The 18446-nt window shown below is 41.2% G+C and overlaps 1 protein-coding gene across 1 annotated transcript in view; it reads right to left on the reverse strand.

Moving 5' to 3' along the window:
* The window catches only part of LOC147140370 (solute carrier family 53 member 1-like), an 83375-nt gene that overhangs the window by 43538 nt on the left and 21391 nt on the right, over positions 1-18446 (reverse strand). The window contains exons 3-6 of the mRNA XM_086042923.1: positions 15211-15312; positions 14823-15046; positions 9843-9992; positions 4213-4296 (exon numbers count right to left, since the gene is read on the reverse strand). Of these exons, the coding sequence (XP_085899049.1) occupies positions 4213-4296; positions 9843-9992; positions 14823-15046; positions 15211-15312 (560 nt within the window). The remainder of the gene's footprint in view (positions 1-4212; positions 4297-9842; positions 9993-14822; positions 15047-15210; positions 15313-18446) is intronic.

Genomic DNA, 18446 nt, shown 5'->3' on the forward strand with positions numbered 1-18446 from the left:
AGCTGCTGCAGAAGCATTTGCTGCAGAATAATGCCAGGGGAGTCTGGAGGGGCCATTTCAGGCCACGGACAATCCAAGACCCGGACTGGGGGGGACTTGCAGTGGGCAAATGAGCTGAACCTCTTTTTCAATAGGTTCGATCAGATGCCTGCCCCCACTCAGTCTCTCCTGCTGCATCCTCCACCTACTCCTCCTGCTGGGTGTGTCACCCTCTCCCCTCTTTTCTCCAGTCTCCAGCTCCCAGCTACACCAGACAGCCACCACTCCCTCCTGCCCAGCCTTGGCCTTCACAACATCTCAGGTGAAGAACCACCTGAAGAAGATGAAGGCGAGGAAGGCAGCGGGTCCAGATGGCATCAGCCCCCAGCTCCTCAAATCCTGCGCAGACCAGCTGTGTGGGATTGTCCAGCACATGTTCAACCTGAGCCTGAAGCTGGGCAGAGTCCCCCAGCTGTGGAAAACATCCCGGTCCCGGTGCCAAAGACCCCCCACCCGAAGGAGCTCAACAGCTTCAGACCAGTGGAGCTGACGTCTCACCTGATGAAGACCCTGGAGAGACTGGTCCTCGTCCACCTGCGCCCCCTGGTGAGCTCCTCAATGGACCCACTCGAGTTCGCATACTAGCATGGCATCAGTGTGGATGATGCCATCATCTACCTCCTCCATACTTCACTCTCCCACCTGGAGAAGGCAGGGAGCACTGTGAGGATCATGTTCTTTGATTTCTCCAGTGCTTTCAACACCATCAAGCCCACCCTATTGGGTGATGGAGCGGGCGGGAGTGGCCCACCACCTCACCACATGGATCCAGGACTACCTCACAAACCGGCCACAGTATGTGAGGACACAGCGTGTGTCTGACGTGCTCCTTTGCAGCACGGGGGCCCCGCAGGGAACTGTCTTGGCTCTCTTCCTGTTCACCCTCGACACCTCGGATTTCAACTAAAGCACCCCTACCTGTCACCTGCAGAAGTTCTCTGACGACTCTACGATTGTCGGCCTCATCACAGGCGCAGATGATCGGGAGTACAGAGAACTTACTCAGGGTTTTGTGGACTGTTGCCAGCAGAGCCGCCTCCTGATCAATGCGGGGAAATCCAAAGAGATGGTGGTGGATTTCTGTTGGCGCCATCACTCTGCACCTGCACCAGTGAATATCCGGGGAACAGATGTTGAGAGAGTCTCAACTTACAAGTACCTGGGTGTTTATCTGAACAATAAACTGGACTGGAGCAACAACACAGACGCCCTCTATAGGAAGAGTCAGAGCAGACTCTTCCTACTCAGGAGACTGAGGTCTTTTGGGGTTCAGGGGACACTCCTCAGGAACTTTTATGACTCGGTGGTTGCATCGGTCATTTTCCAGGGAGTGGTCACCTGGGCAGGCGGCATCTTGGCCCGGGACAAGAAGCGGCAGGACAAACTTATCAGGAGGGCCGGTTCTGTCCTGGGCTGCTCCCCGGACTCTGTGGACTCAGTGGGGGACAGGAGGATGATGGCCAAGCTGTCATCAATGCTGGACAACCCGGCCCACCCCCTCCAGGGCACCCTAACAGCACTCCACATCTCCTTCAGTGACAGACTGTTACACCCTCGCTGTGAAAAGGAGAGATTCCGCCGCTCCTTCTTTCCTGCTGCTGTCAGACTCTTTAACAAGAACATTGTGTAGTCTCTACAAACTGGCGGACATTAGTGCAATTGTGCAGTCGTGCACCTGAGCTTATATCGTGCAATACCCAACATTCCCCACTACTGTTATATCGTGCAATAGCCAACATTCCCCACTACTGTGATATCGTGCAATAGCCAACATTCCCCACTACTGTAATACCGTGCAATACTCAACATTCCCCACTGCTGTTAGTCTAGTTTTATTTTTATCCAATGCTGTTCCTTACATTTCACTGCAGCACTGTCACTCACTTAGAGTATTTTTCCTCTGTACTATGTACAGGCTAAAATGAGTGTTCCTCATACTTTTTATGTAGATGTATGTTGGTGTGTATATACATGTGTATATACACATAGTTACTGCGTATATTTACATAGGTTTGATCCTGAATGTTTGCCGTTAATGTTATACATTAATGGCTACATTATGCCGCCGTCCCTGTGTGACCTATATCTTTGCTGCTGTAACACTGAAAATTTCCCCACTGTGGGATCAATAAAGGCCTTCTTAGTTTTATTAGTCCTAAGACGGTTGGTCAACGATTATGTATGCAGTGCAAGAGAGTATTCGTTCACTTACATTGGATGAACATTGAATGAAGGCTAATATATGTGTGTGAACAACTGTTTTGGGGTAGGTCTGATGCAAATAAGCATTTACAACGCACTGATGGAGGACAAACTGCACATTACACTACATAACGATGTACAAAAAACAGTTAACTGTTATTTAAAGAAAAGGTTTAAAACAAAATCAATTATCAATATTGACTGATATGAAATACTTACATTGTGACAGTTTTTCAAACATTTATCAGCCCTTCCAAGCACATTATCTTTAAAACTGAGTTTATTTCATCTTTATATCGACCAGTTTATTTCACTCTTTCATAGCTACATTGTCCTCTTATTAAAGGTTAAGTATTATGTTAAAATATAATAACCTAAATGTATTTTTCTTCAGGTCATTATTTTAAATAGTTTAAAAAAAGAAAACAAATTCAATATATATCGATATGGACCAATATGAAACACTTATATCGTGATATACTTTTCAGTCATATCGCCCAGCCCTAATTTATATATATATATATATATATATATATATATATATATATATATATATATATATATATATATATACATACATACATACATACATACATACATACATACACACACACACACACACACACACACACACACACATTTCATTTCATTTCACATTTTATTTATATAGCACTTTTCATACATAAAAATGCAACTCAAAGTGCTTTAAAACATTCAAAGCAAAACATAGAATTATCTTCAATCAAAAGAAAAGATAAATTATTTAAAAGTTGTTGAAAGCCAAACTAAAAAGGTGTGTCTTGAGCTTCCTCTTAAAAATATCAACAGTCTTTGCAGACCTGACATCCTCTGGCAGGCTATTCCAAAGGTGAGGACCAAAACGGCTGAATGCAGCCTCGCCATGCATTTTGGTCCTCACCCTTGGAATAAATAAAAGGCCGGCGCCAGAGGACCTCAGGATCCGCGAGGGCTGGTATGATAAAAGCAAATCAGATAAATAAGATGGCCCAAGACCATTAACACATTTATAAACTAATAAAAGTACTTTAAAATCGATCCTGAAACACACAGGGAGCCAATGCAGCAATTTCAAAACTGGCGTAATGTGCTCCCGCCCTCTGGTTCTCGTCAGCACCCGAGCGGCTGAATTCTGCAGTAGTTGCAGTGGTGAAATGCTCTTTTTCGGGAGGCCAGAGAGCAGGGCATTACAGTAATCTAAACGACAGGAAATAAAGGCATGCATCAGCACTTCCGTGTTAGCCTGAGAGAGAAACGGGCGGACTCTGGTGATATTCTTAAGATGATAAAAACCAATCTTGGTTACATTTTTAATATGAGGAATAAAACTGAGCTCAGAGTCAAAAATGACGCCAAGGTTCTTCACACAGTGTGAGGGATTAAAAATGTGTAGTTTTGGTAAAAGCTTCTCTCTCTGACCTTCGGGACCGATAACTAAAACCTCAGTCTTGTCCTGATTGAGCTGTAGGAAATTATCTGCCATCCATGACTTGATATCTAAAATGCAATTTAAAAGGGTATCAATGGGTCCTGTGTCATCAGGAGACACGGCAATATACAGCTGCGTGTCATCAGCATAGCTGTGAAAGCTGATGCCGTGTCCCCTGATGACATCCCCGAGGGGAAGCATATAAAGATTAAAAAGTAGGGGGCCTAAAATCGAACCTTGAGGAACCCCACATTTAATTTCATGAGTTTTAGAGGAACAAGTATCCATACTTACAAAGAAATATCGGTCTGTGAGATAGGAATAAAACCAGTCAAAACACACGCACCAGTCAAAACACACGCACGCACACACACGCACACACACACACACACACCCACACACACCCCCACACACACCCACACACCCCCACCCACACCCGCACACGCACACACACACACACACACACACAGGGCTGTGTAGCCTTACCCAGAGTAACCAGTATATCATCGATGTCCGTGTCTCACCTGTGCAGCTCCCAAGGGGGGGACCCTCAGTCTCTTCATGGCCTTCTGCCTGTCACCACCTTCCAACTCTGTTGTGACCAATGCCTGTAAGACAGCAACAAGATTCTACAGTGTGAACTAAAGGCTGAATCATATGTGCACGGTTAACATTCCTTCAAGTGTCTTTTATGTAGTCCGACACACCGACAAGTAATGCGGCGATGCATTGGATGAGCCCGCCACCAGTCCGTGCCGTCTGGAAACCTATTAGTCCACAAACTAAATGGTGGCTAGCGCCACTTGTCGTGGCATGGAGAAACCCTGCAATGATTTATTTGTATATATTCCAGCCAGCAGAGGCTTTAACCATATATATTTTCATCGCTCAAACAAATAGGAATGTGTCGGCATATACCAGAGCTGGGCAAGCCGGTATATGCCGGTATATGTGATGGAACGGTCCGACCTATCCGCTTACGACAGACACTCATTTTGTAGGCGATAAACGATTGACGGGAAACATAAAAAAATAGTCGGACTAAGCTACAAGCCCCTCAGAAGCCGATTTTTCCCGTTCGTCTATTTACGCGTACGTGTTATCAATACAAAGTTTCGCTTCTCTGCTTTCATAATCCGTTGGAATTACATTGCTAGCACAAATGGTTCATGATTTACGGTGAGATGAAAAACATGTCATCTTCGTCAATTTGCACTATGACGCCGTGCTTCCCCCACCCAGCACATAAAAACAAAAAGTCAGCTACCGAAATGCATGAGGTATCTGCTTTCAGAATCTTTTGGAATTACGTTGCTATCTTAAACGGTTCATGAGTTACAGTGATTTGAATAACATGTCACCTCCTGCCGGCGACATGTTCTCATCTAGAGAGGCTCCCAGCCTGCTGCTTCTTTGTCATGATATATTGTTGTTTCACATTGTTTTTTATTTCACCACTCCTTGTGTGTGTGTGTTTTTGTTTTTTATTGGGCATGCACATTGTGGTGTAAATGAAATAGCACTACACTAATACTGAATTATCTTTGTGGTAACTGACGATCTTTGGTCATGGACCTGACGTGAGGCATTGTAGATGCGCTGGTGGCATTCAAGCAGGAGTAACGAAAAGCTATCGACAAGCTCACAGCTGTCCCACGATTTTATTTGTTCAATTAAAGAACACGACACATGACATGCATCTCAAGTAGAAAAAGACGACGAAGAAGAATGGAGATGGAGGAGTCGAACGCAGGAGAACTTAACAACATCGTCAAGCAGCGTAAACTGTAAAAAGTGGGGATCCTGTCAAAAGTAAGCCATTTTAAATAAATCTTTAGGTGTTTTAAGTTTGAAAATAAAATAAGTGCATGTGAGGCTTTGGAAAGGTCTTCGGGCAGAATGATGTAGATACACAAAATAACCGCATTATAGGAAAACTATTATCTGTTCGAATATGACGTTTTTTGTTTTGTTTTTTGGGGGGAAATTAGACAGATAGACGGATCAAGATTTAGCAGCAGTTGGTCGTAGCTTGTAGTCGGAAACGCTAACGGAAGCCGGTTTAAAAAAAAATCACAGACAGACCGGCCCATGGGCGGGTACTATTTTTTCCGGCCGGACAAAATGGCGGATAAACAGACGGCGGAAGGGTACCCCGGCTCTAAGCGGAAGCCAATAAACGGACCGCAATTTTTTAGTAAAATGCCCAGCTCTGGCGTACATAAGCCGTACGCACAAATTTATTTGATAGTTGAAAGTTGAGTGGGATGTGTTTTCAGCATCATAGCCAACATAGCAAACAGTAAATGGAGTGCACTTGTATAGTGCTTTTCTACACTGTCACATGACCCAAAGTACTTTACAGAAGCTCACATTCACCCATTCACACACACTGGAAGATAAGTGCGGTTCAGTGCGTTGCTCAAAGACACTCCAACATGCCGGGAATCAGGCACCGACCCTTCAGTCACTGAATGACCTTATCTACCAACTGAGCTACAGCCATCAGAGTGGACAGAATGTCTTGATTTTTCATGATTTAGAAGTCTAATTTTATATACGATGGCTTGCGAAAGTATTCAGCCCGCTTGAACTTTTTCACCTTATCCCACATTTCAGGTTACAAAGATATAAAATTAGATTTTTTTTTTTCGTGAGGAATCAACACCAAGTGTAACACAATTGTGAAGTGGAATTAAATTCTAAATTTAAACTTTTTAGAAATAAAAAAACTGAAAAGTGGGTGTGCAACATTATTAGGCCCCTGTACTGTCAGCGCAGACATCTCCCTCCAGAAATTCCCTGCAGGATTCGTACACCTTTTCAAGCACTTTTTAAAGGGACGGTGGGGCCGGGGTGGCCATGTATTCACTAAAAAGTTCATTTTATATATTTTTTGATCAGGAAAATGAAAAGAGTTGCCATTTTGTCTTTTATCCATTAATTTTGGAGAAATTAGTAAATAAGTAACTCCATGAATAACGCGACTTGTTAATGAGGAGAATAGCCACGCCCCCTAGCGTTCTATCCTTGTTCGGCCGGAGTCACGCGAGGAACCAATTCCAAACTCTCCATTGGAAATCATTGTACTTTTATTGCTTATAACGTCCAAAAACGGCGATCAATTGGCACCAAATTTTATGTGGACATCTCTACTAATGCCCACTTCAACATATCAAGAGGATTAACCTCTCCGTGGCTGATTGATATGAGAATGAGGAAATGTGGAAGTCAGCAGAGCTACATAGATTTAGGCTGGGACAAGCACACACTGCTTCTTTGCTTAAAAAACAAAACAAAAAAAAACACTGCCTCTTCGCTGATCACGGTTAGAACGGACGAGGCATTAAACATCAGTCAGGATATTTTGCTGTTCGATGAGGGCTTTCGTCACTCTCACGACGCTTCACTCAGGCAGGTCACGGCTGCAAGCAAGCAAGCAGGGACACCGCACACGACTGCTTGCGAGGCGACATGAAGACAGAGGCTCATCTTCACCTCCACACGCTGGGCGGACAGTAAGGTGCTAATCTTGTTTTGCTAACGCCTGTTGTTTTAACGGCCTGAAGCTAGTTGCTGCTATTAGCCGTCCCAATTATACCTTTAGCCGGGGAGGGAAGCAGGTGGCTCCAATCTACCTGCTGCAAGCCGCCGTCCCTCTCCCTCCTGAGACACGAGTTTAGCGTCGCTAAATGTCCGAAATATAACCAGTCAGGGTTCGTGTGCGTATTCATGCTCTTGTCCGCTTCAGCTTGTGAAAGTGGAGGAGCAATCGCCACGGTATTTTTGATTCTGTGGAGGTGATCATGATGAGATCACGTTTTATGTCAATAAATCTAAACTATTGTGCAGAACACTTTTATACTTTCACAGGTTGAAGTGGACAAGAGTAGTAATGTGCATTTGCATTTTGGTGGCGATCGGTCAGTGTTTTAAACAACAGAACTGACAAAGCGAGCAATATTACCAAGCATGCCTTCCTCGCATGACGTAGACCGCTGAGACCGAAAACATAACATAAGCCACGCCCCTTTTTGGGGCGGGGAAATTTGTCATAAACCTAATCACAAAAAAAGACCTTAAATCACTACAGAGTCTTTTGAGGTGGGCATTTTAGTACTAGTGCCAATGTTAAGCTCACCCAAGTGTCCTTTTAAGGACTTTCAAGATCAATTTTCCGTTTTTTCCAGTACCCTTCAAAAGGCGAAAACCAGTGTGAAACAATCCATAGCCGTGTTGTTTGAGGCCACCAAATGCTGTCTGTAGGAAAAAATACGGAAAATCAGCTAAAACCTCAGCCTAACATTCAACCAGTTATCATTAACTGAATGGGGCATAGAAAATGAAGGAGTTTCTGTAGACTACTCAATGTCATTTATGTTTGCAAACATGACATCAATTGTGTTATCATTTTTTTTGTTTTTTTTCTTACTTACAGCACTCAATGACATCGAACAACACTGACTGATTCACACCATATTTCTCCTTGTAAACTACATAATGTGATTTAAATACATGCACCCTAGAAATGTCAATTTCAATCATTTATTAACGAAAAACTGTTCCATATTAATATAAAGATAATTAAAGGAAAATATTTTATTTGTTTCACAATACCGCAGTCACCTTTCACTAAGCAGATCTGGCCTTACAACTGTCACTATGATAATGACTGTTAACATTTTAATGTAACTAACAAAAAGACTAGTTAACTTTTTTTGCTTTCACTGAGGTAGCCAGACAAGTTAAGTAGTCAACAAAAAGAATAGTGCAAGAAATGCATACAACTATGTTGTAAAAAAATTCAAAATCATTCATATTGAATCAGCTCTGTTGTGAAACAGGTTACAAATTATACAGTACATTAATTTACAATCAAGTACAACAACCCATTCAGTAGATCTTGATGCTTTTTTCATAACATCAAAAAAGGGGGCAATTATAAAATTGTTTACCTTTAATGAAACTATCTTTTATCAGATGGACTGTTCAAATATTTAGGCTACAAACTTCTGTTTTTAATGCATGTCTCTATTTAGTTTTTTAATTGTTTTAATTCCACCTACATGTTACGAATGAAAATAAAATCAGACTACTAAACATGAAAATACAAATGTCAATTTAGCTGTAGGCTAGCCATGGAACGGAATGGCAGCGTTTACCTTAAAGCCGGTTCAGATAGCAGCATATTCGGCCTGATTTACCCCGAATGAGCCACAATCCTGTCATGTCTGGTGTGCTCAGACTGATCCCGACCGCTTGGGAGGACTTCCGACCTCCAATCGGGGATCTTCAACATGTTAAACAGTTTTGGTCCGACTTAGCACTGTGTGAGGACAAACGAGCACGCAGCCGGTTGACAGTGACGTGCAGCCGATCGGAAAGCGAGGTGACGGGACAGCGAAGAAGCGCAGCGGGAATCCAAAATCAAGTTATGGTGTAACAGAGCCCAACGCCTTTTCTTTTTGTGTCGTTTTTTTCAACTAAAAATAATCCTACCGAGCGTCAGCGTCAATACTGGCAATTTGTCGGCCATGTTCGTGTACTCGGATGTCACGTTTAATTTCGAGGGGTTTTGCGAGATTTTCAGTTTGATGTGAGAATATCCGTGATCAAGCGTGTAGCTTTCATTTTGCGAAACCTGTTTGCGAAAAGTATCGAAATACATATTGGTATCAGCATCGAAACAGAAATTTGGTATCGTGACAACCCGAGACCTAAGTCACAAATGCGTATTGAGAATCTACAAATGCGTAACTGAAGTCACAAATGTGTGACATAAATCTGCAAATGTGTACATTGATTTGTATGCGCAAACACATGGTTAAATGCGTACAGAGATCTGTATGTGGGTGATCTGTAAACACTGGGCCTCCTTATTGGCTGTCCTTTTACATGTGACTTGTGCTACAGTCCTGCCATTCAGGAGTCACAAATGCGTACAGCGTCCCATTTTTAAGAATTACTGATTTAGAATTTAAGGTGCAGTGTTCCCAAAGCATGATGATAAAAAATATACAGATTTTAAGCTTTGATGACATTTTTAAAAGTTTTGGTCATAACTGCATGAACACGTGATTAATTCATTGCCACTGAAAATCCTTGCAATCACTCATTTATTTACAGTCCTTATGATTATATGAAATCTGTTTACCTCAGTCTCAGATATGAGCTGTGTGATTTTCTTGCAAGTGTAGAATGGAGCGACTTCAACGTGGGCAACTCTCCAATAAGCACCCCGGGATGTATCCAAAATCTTGTCATGTTTCTTCAAGATCTTTCTGAAGCCTGTGAAATTCAGGTTCTGCAGACACGCATTGAGTGAGAGAAATAATTGTTAATGGACTCGAGTCTTGTAAGACCAAAAGAATTTAAAGTGGACATATAAAAAATTGACTTTGTATTGTTGGTATTCAAATAAATCTCCATAATGCCTCCCCATCCATCAATTGTGAAATTAGCCAACTTTTGTTATGTTCCTATTTCTCAAAATATACGCAAGCCATTCTGCACTAAACCCACAATTAAGTAGGGAGTATGGTAAAATTTGCCAGTGTTGGCTTCACTCAAGCGCCATTCATTAGCAGAGGTGAACGACTATACAAAGCTGGAAGGTAAGCAAGTGCCGCTGAGTTTTGTTGTATTCATTATGACAAGATGGCGCAGGGGAGCTTTCTCGTGAATTTTTCAGAGTTAAACCGGATATCTACCGAACTCAAGATGGGAAAATTATAGTTGAAGCTGAATTGCTGAATTTTATGGTGATTCAAATGAGAACCTTGGGACACGATATTATTTCACTTGTGACCAGCAGCTTGCGCTCTGAACGAATTGAATCGGCAATTTTCGGGATGAATTACCTCCCGTGTCATTTAATCACGTGGACACGTCGGCACTCCTCAGAAGAATGCAGCGAATCAACGCTGACATTGAACACCTCAAAACCAATATGAACACTCAGGTAGCTGCTTGTGAAACTTTGCGCGATGTCTCTGCTGCACTTGATGCCATAGACAGCCGTGGAGAAATTCTCAAGCTTGGGTGCATTTATGGCTGATACACCCAGTTCTCTTGATATTACGCCACCCCACATCCCCATTGGAGGTAATGGGCACGTGACAGCAGTGCCTGGCGCGATCGCTGGTAAACAACGAGCCGAGCCGGTGGACCCAATATCGGGAGACACACAGAACCAAGCGTGAAGCTTGGTAGTGAAGGAGGGGCGCAGAAGGAACCAAGTGTCCGATACCTCTGTCCAACGTCACCCTATATTGCGCATACTTAAAACTCCAGCAAGGCAAGAGAGAAATACATCCGGAATAACTGGAACAGGGACTGAAAGCAATATACTGGCTGACAAAACAAAGATGGTGAGTGTATTTGCAACCAAGTTTGATCTCAATGTGGATGCCAACACTCTTTGTAATTACTTGATTGAAAAACTGGGTCGGGAGGTGAAATGCCGCAAAGGTGAAGGCATATCAAGTGCAGCCTTATTGCCTGATAAAAGTTTGGCACACGGCATCTTGGTTAGACCATATTGTGAGCACAGTTGATGCTCATGATTCGTGAGAAGTACAGAGATATGTCTGGATTTGTGACTTCTGATCATATTCCATTTGTATTGAGCTAAATATTGAGAATATTCCCAAGATTGTCAACAATACAAAGGCTGCTTCGTTAAGTAAATTGGATTGGGCAAAATTAAGGAAAGAGAATGTGGCTGAATACTTTTTATTGAATGACAGCTTACTTAATGATGTTGTATTGCCGAGGGAGGAATTAATGTGCTCAGATGTGAGCTGTAAGGTTGCACTTCATGCTGAGAATCTCTGTGCTATGTATGATGATATTGTGAGCCGTCTTAATACGTCCACTGTACTTTCATAAATATAAATGCAAGGTACCCAATGTCAAGGCTGGGTGGAATGAGTTTAAGGCTGAGAAACATGCTGCTGCTGGACAGGCCTTTAGGCTCTGGTCAATAGCAGGAAGACCTAAGACAGGGTGTTATCTAATCATTTAATATTATTATTAGATAATAAGAAGCTCGCAAATGCTAGATTAAAAAAAAAAATGCACTCCGTTTTATTATGAAAAATTAAAATTTAATGAGCAGATTAGCTTGCTAAAAAAGCTTCAAAATAAAAATGAAACTGATTTCTGGAAAGAGGTCAGTCAAGGTTATTGATCATGACCATATTGGTCTCACAGGAGATGTGACAATTAGGGCAGCAAATATCTATAATGGTATTAATATGCCGGAGTATTCTAAAGCATGTGGTATGGATTGAACATCTCGAATATGCCAGTTACAGACTCAATCCACTGCTATTCATGTGCTTCACTGGTCTCTTTGTTCATGCTATCTATCTATCTATCTATCTATCTATCTACCTATCTATCTAATCATCTACCTATCTATCTATCCGTCGTCCGTCCTTCCTAAAATTCAAATTTTTGGATTATTTGCTAAAAACAAAGTTTATCAGTTTGAACACTAAACGTATTGTCTTTATAGTGTAGTCAATTCAAAAAGGTTGAATTTGCAAATCATTGTATTCTGTTTTTACTTATGTTTAACACACCGTCCCAACTTCATTGGAATTGCTAGATTGTCTATATGTGGATGGCATCAAACTAATTGAGTTCAGGCATCTTCAAACAAACAAACAAAAAAAGAACATATTAACATACCATATGTACGGAAATGTATAGTTCACCTAGTATTATGAGGGTTAACTTCCACTGGCTCTTTTATGGCAATTAATGAAGTTAAAATTTCACTTAAATCCTTGACATGTGCTGCCTTTAGGGTTGAAGCGATTGAATATTTGGTATGTGTATATCCTACTGAAATTTTGATTAAAATAATAAATTCGGATAAAATAAAAGATTAAATGAAATTGATTAAAAAGTACAGAGGGTAGCACAGTGCTCGCCTGGTTAGCACGTCTACCTCACAGTGTAGAGGTCATGGGTTCGAGTCCAGCCCCGGCCTTCCTGTGTGGAATTTGCATGTTCTTCCCATGCCTGCGTGGGTTTTCTCCGGGTCGGTTTACTCCCACATTCCAAAAGACATGCATGGTAGGTTCATTGGACACTCCAAATTGTGCCTAGGTATGATTGTGAGTGTGAATGGTTGTTTGTCCCTGTGTGCCCTACAATTGGCTGGCTACCAGTTTAGGGTGTACCCCGCCTACTGCCCGACGACAGCCAGGACCCTCGTGAGAATAAGCGGTTCGGATAATGGATGGGTGGATAAAGATATAGAAGAAAAAAAAACACATTTAGATAATCAATATTTTACACTTAAATTTAAACTGTGCCTAGCTGTAGGAGCTAGAAACATTAGTGAGAACTTACTGTAGATAAATCTCTCCCGATAAAGTTTGATCTATGAGACCAAGTGACGTCAGAACCAGAGTAGCGATTTTGCCAGCCTAAACAGCACATTTGAGTATGCCTGCCGGGTTTGTTAAAAAGTGATCAGTTGGAACTGCAACTGTGTCAGGTTGTCAGCATCAAAGTGTAGGTCTACTGCAGGGGTGCCCACACTTTTTACGCCTGAGAGCTACTTATGAGATGACCGAATCAAAATGATCTACCACCTACTAAAAATGCAAAACACATTATTTATAAATATATTGAGAATTATTTTTGTATGTACCGTATATGCTGGTGTACCTTGCTTGACTGCATCAACCTATATAGCACAATACAACAACAAAAATGTTTCGTTATTACCTTACTCTGATGACTTGCACTGAATGGAATCAGCCAGGGACGCAAAAACAGGACAGGAGCTGCCTAAAGCAGATTTGCAGCAGCAACAATCCGCCCATTCGCTCCATTCGGCGCGTATAAAACAAGTCAACTTATTGCACACTATGCTAATGCTATCAATATTGCTGTCTGTAAAAAAAAGACGCCGAGTGAAGAGGACGCTGTGTGTGACGTAGTATGCCCGAAGCTCACTGGATGCCGCGAGGCGGAATGGCAAAAAAGGTGACTTGTCTATACGCGCCGAGTGGAGCAAATGGGTGGATTTCCGGTGCTTCGCTCCACGTCCCACCGCTTCAAACGCATCATTCGCGCCACCCCGCTCGCAACCGCGCTCGCCCGCACGAACTACATTGACTCCAATTGAAACGCACTGCCAGAAACACTCCCAATGCAGTTGGTGTGAACGTAGCAATACAGTAGTGAGGACAGATGATAGGCTGGTGATCTACCCACGATGCCTTTGCGATCGACCGGTCGATCGCGTTCGACGTAATGGGCACCCCTGGTCTACTGTCTTCAAAAAGTAATCCCATGGCACACTCATGGAGCGATTGAACACTGCTGGATAGCGCAAGCCAACGCTGGCTGGCGCGAGCTAACGCTGGAGCCATTGCGAAACGCTAACAGCAGGCACCATACAAATTCATTGTCAACATAATTTGGTCATTTTTTTAGCAGCATCAATTGGGGATTGGACACATTAGTGTTGTTGAAGTCAGTAGCAGGAATTTGTGACGGCAAAAAGCCCCAAACTATTTAGAAGACAAGTCAAGTCAGCTGCCAGAACAACATCAAAATAAAAGTGTACCTAGGCATTGATCTCCATATATTATTTGGTAATGTAATGTTTATTTTGAACTTGGTCTTCTTACCGTGTTGGCGGTGTGTTACTGTCATGCATACCATACACAACTGTTGCTGTGGTTAGCTTGACTTCTTCTAGGCAGTGTACATGTAAATAAGCGGGTAACCCAGGCAGAAAAAATGACTCGATAATTTTATTTATTTATTTGTTTGCTTTTAAGGTACCCAAATTACTTGAGGTTTCGTTTCAGCCCTAGCTGTCTTTATGATGGTTTGACTGGAAGAAGTTATTTAAAACAGTGAGGATAAGCGAGAACGTGATGAGATAATCAAAGTTAACAAGTGTCACAGAAAAGATGCTGCTCCACTTCAAGAGTTCCACTCTCAGTATTTTATGGCCCTTCTCTTTTGAAACTATTTGTTTTTATCCTTGTTCAAACATAAACAAAATATTTACATTTTATGATGGAGCCATTGAACATCAGAATAACGGTGACGGAATCTGAAACGTAAATATGTTGGTGTGTTGTTTGTGTTTCTACACCTGGTAGTTCTGCAACAGGATCAGACTGAGGTAGAACTCAGAGAAGGCCAGCTGAAGATCTTTTATATTCCTGTGTTTGCATCTCTCTTGCTGTGATAGGGTAAACACTGTTTTCCTCCTTCGCAGACCCCGTCCATTCGTTGCAATCTCCCTCTGGGCATCCAATGATGACTGCAATTCATTTTGTAGAGTGGCAAATCTCCGCTGGGCCTCAGCCAGTTTTTCTAGACAGAGGAAAATAAAACAGACAGATTATGACTTATTGTGAAACCTGCATTACATACATTTTATGTCCATATATATATATATATATATATATATATATATATATATATATATATATATATATATATATATATATATATATATATATATATGATTTTATTACCTGAATAAAATGTGTTAATCTTGGCCAGCTCTTTTTCACATGTCTGGAAGAACATCTCTTCAAACTTTGCATAATACCTTTTAACTGTGTCCTCATCTGTCACTACAGAAAAAGAAAGTAAACATCTGTCAACACTCAAGATAAGAAAAAGGCACACCTAGCATTAATGAAAGTCTTTTCAGGTCCAAAAGTACATTTTGAGTTTGAACCAGCGTCGATGAGCTCACCCCAGATATCGGCAATCAAATGCAGTCAAATATAGGATTACAGAAACGTGTGGTAACTAAATGTGAGTTAATTGCGTGACCAAGCTCTTAGGTCAATTTACTCGTATATCAAATTAAGTTTCTCCATGAAACACCATTAATCCATTCCAGCTCCTCCAAAAAATACACGTGTTTGATACATGTTTTCAATAAAGCAAAATAGCACTCCATTAATGCAATAAAACAATCAAATGGAATGTAAATAAACAAACAGTTTTTCTAAACTGCAACTCGTATAAATTGGGAAAAGACCAAAGTCACAACTGTAGTGTTGTGCCTTTAAGGGGTGTGTCGTTATGAGTAAGGTTATAATAGTTTTGTATATTTCATTATAGTTAGTTTTTATATCATCTTGACTTTTGTTTTTCAAATTCAGTTAGTTTAAATTAGGTTTTAGAGTTGATTTGTTAGTTTTCATCGGTTTTTACTATGCTTTGTTTTAGTTGAGTTTTTATTAGTGTATTTTTTATAATTATTTATATTTTTTGAGTGTGGTAAAAACAACAAAATACAGCATACCGTATTTTCTGGACTATACGTCGCTCCGGAGTACAAGTCGCATGAGCCATAAAATGCATTATAAAGAAGAAAAAAACATATATAAGTCACACTGGAGCATAAGTCGCTCCACCCACTCTCGGAATCCAAGTTGTCTCTGTCCCGTAACGTAAATAAATGTGTCCATATAAGTCAAAATAATAAAATTGTGCGCTTAGTACACATCATTTCCACCGAGCTACGATGGTAACATGTAGCTAACATCCATACATGTAGCATTACAAGACTTTAAACTCACCAAAACGGCCGCAGATCGATTAAATAAGTATTTTATTTATCGCCGACCATGTAGAATGTTTCCAAGTCTCCCAAACTATTGATTGTATTCGGTCGTAATTTTCCTCCTTTTTTTTTCTCCTCTTCTTTCCTCCTCCTCCGCCCCGTGCGTCTGTGTGTTTGTGTGTGTGCGTGCGTGTGTGTGCACGTGCGCGGCTGGCTGATGATGCAAACATGGTGCATTTAAAGGAACAGTACACTATTTTGTATAGATGGATTGATAGACGGTCAAATTGTCTTTTTATCATATTATTTCACATTTATTTAACAAAATATTAGATTTTAACCGTTTAAATTATTCATGCATTTTAACAGCTTTAAGGATTTATCTTATGTTTCTTTATGTGGGTTACAATAACATGTGAAATTAATATAGAGGTAATTGTCATGGCTTGTTAGTGCTGACTTGTATTTATGATGTTTTGCCTCCCTCTGCAGCTTGACCAAGCTGTAAAATGGCTGTAAACACGTCAAGATAACATGTTACTTAGCAGACTACTTGAACTATGAACTGGAGGTGGCGTGATTAAATCTGCCAATAAGAAGACAAGTTTGAAATATTGGGGACGGATTCAATTACGCTAAAGCGTCTGCAGAGGGAGACAACACATCATAAATACAAGTCAACACTAACAAGCCATGACAGTAATAATCATGTTCTACTGCAACTATCTGTTGATAATTTCACACATAAGTCGCTCCAGAGTATAAGTCGCACCCCTGGCCAAACTATGGGGAAAAAAACTGCGACTTATAGTCCGGAAAATATGGTCCATACACACACACACACATATATATATATATATATGTATATATATATATATATATATATCTTGAGACCAGACGAACAACCATGCCTTTGATAACATGTTCTATTGCGAACCCAATCGTGGCATTGTGGATGCTCTAGGCCAGGGGTCTGCAACTTTTTCCACTCAAAGAGCCATTTCGACCCGGTTCCTACAGAAAACAAAACACTGCGAGCTGCAAACACTTTCTGACACGTTCGGTACGGCAATAGGTCTCTAATGCATAAGACTAGATTGTTGTTTTTAAATTTAGTTTTAACAGAGCAAGCTACAATTCAATTTGATATAAAGCAAAAATCATTCCCTGTTATAAAAGCACAAAACAGAATAAAAACTTGCACATCAGGGTTGTTCATAAATAATGATAATAATAATGATAAAAAAGATTAAAAACAGGAAAACACACTTTCTTGTATGGATAGAATGAGGTTGCAGATAAAGTCAGGTAACGCTTGCCAAGTAGTAACTTTAACTTCATTATAAGAGCAGCAGAGCTCAACTCATGCTGCACCATGGCTCTTGTGCGATTGTATATGACATATTGCTAATATGCGCCCGGGATGGAACATTGTAATGGGGCTCCAGCATGTTTAATAAACGTTTGAAGGCTGCTAGACTAAAGCATATGGGCACATAGATGTTGCTATGTATATGCCGATTGCTTCAGTAATTACTAATATCTTTGGCTCTGTTTGCTTTCACTTCTCCAGGCTGCTTAAAAGTAGCGGGGAGAAGTAGTTGGTGTTGAGCGTGTTTCTTTTTTCTACTCCCGGTAACTGTATCGGCATAATGCCATCTTACAAGTGTTAGCATTGTAGCGTCTTCCTAGAACACGGCGTCAGATAGGGGTGAGTATTGGCAAGAATGTTGCAATACAATACGTATCACGATAATTGGGTCACGATAAAATATTATCACGATACTGCGATTAGGGATGTGCGCGACTAGTTGTTTAACCATTTAACAGTCTATGATTTATTAAACGTTTAGTACTTTACTAGTCGGTTAAACGCTGCATTAAGTATCACGCATCTTCTTCACGCCTCTGCCTCTGTAATGCCTCTGGGCATTTCAAGGCGCTTGCTTTAATTTGTGACAGTCATAAATACTGTAGACAGACAGATCGATAGAAACAGACAGACAAAAAGTCAAACTGATGAAAAATGTTCATGGTTTATTTTAGCAGCATCTTACAGCACTTGTAGCACTTCCAGAATTTCTTTACACATGAACCAAAAAAGGAGAGTACGCTTTACCTCGCATAGGGTTTTGCCCAGAGTGTAATAGGCCTGGAGGTTGCCAGGCTTTTCTTGCCTCCCCCACCTGG

This window comes from Filicampus tigris, chromosome 10, assembly GCF_054856515.1.
Source record: "Filicampus tigris isolate MCC_2025a chromosome 10, RoL_Ftig_1.0, whole genome shotgun sequence".
NCBI lineage: Eukaryota > Metazoa > Chordata > Actinopteri > Syngnathiformes > Syngnathidae > Filicampus > Filicampus tigris.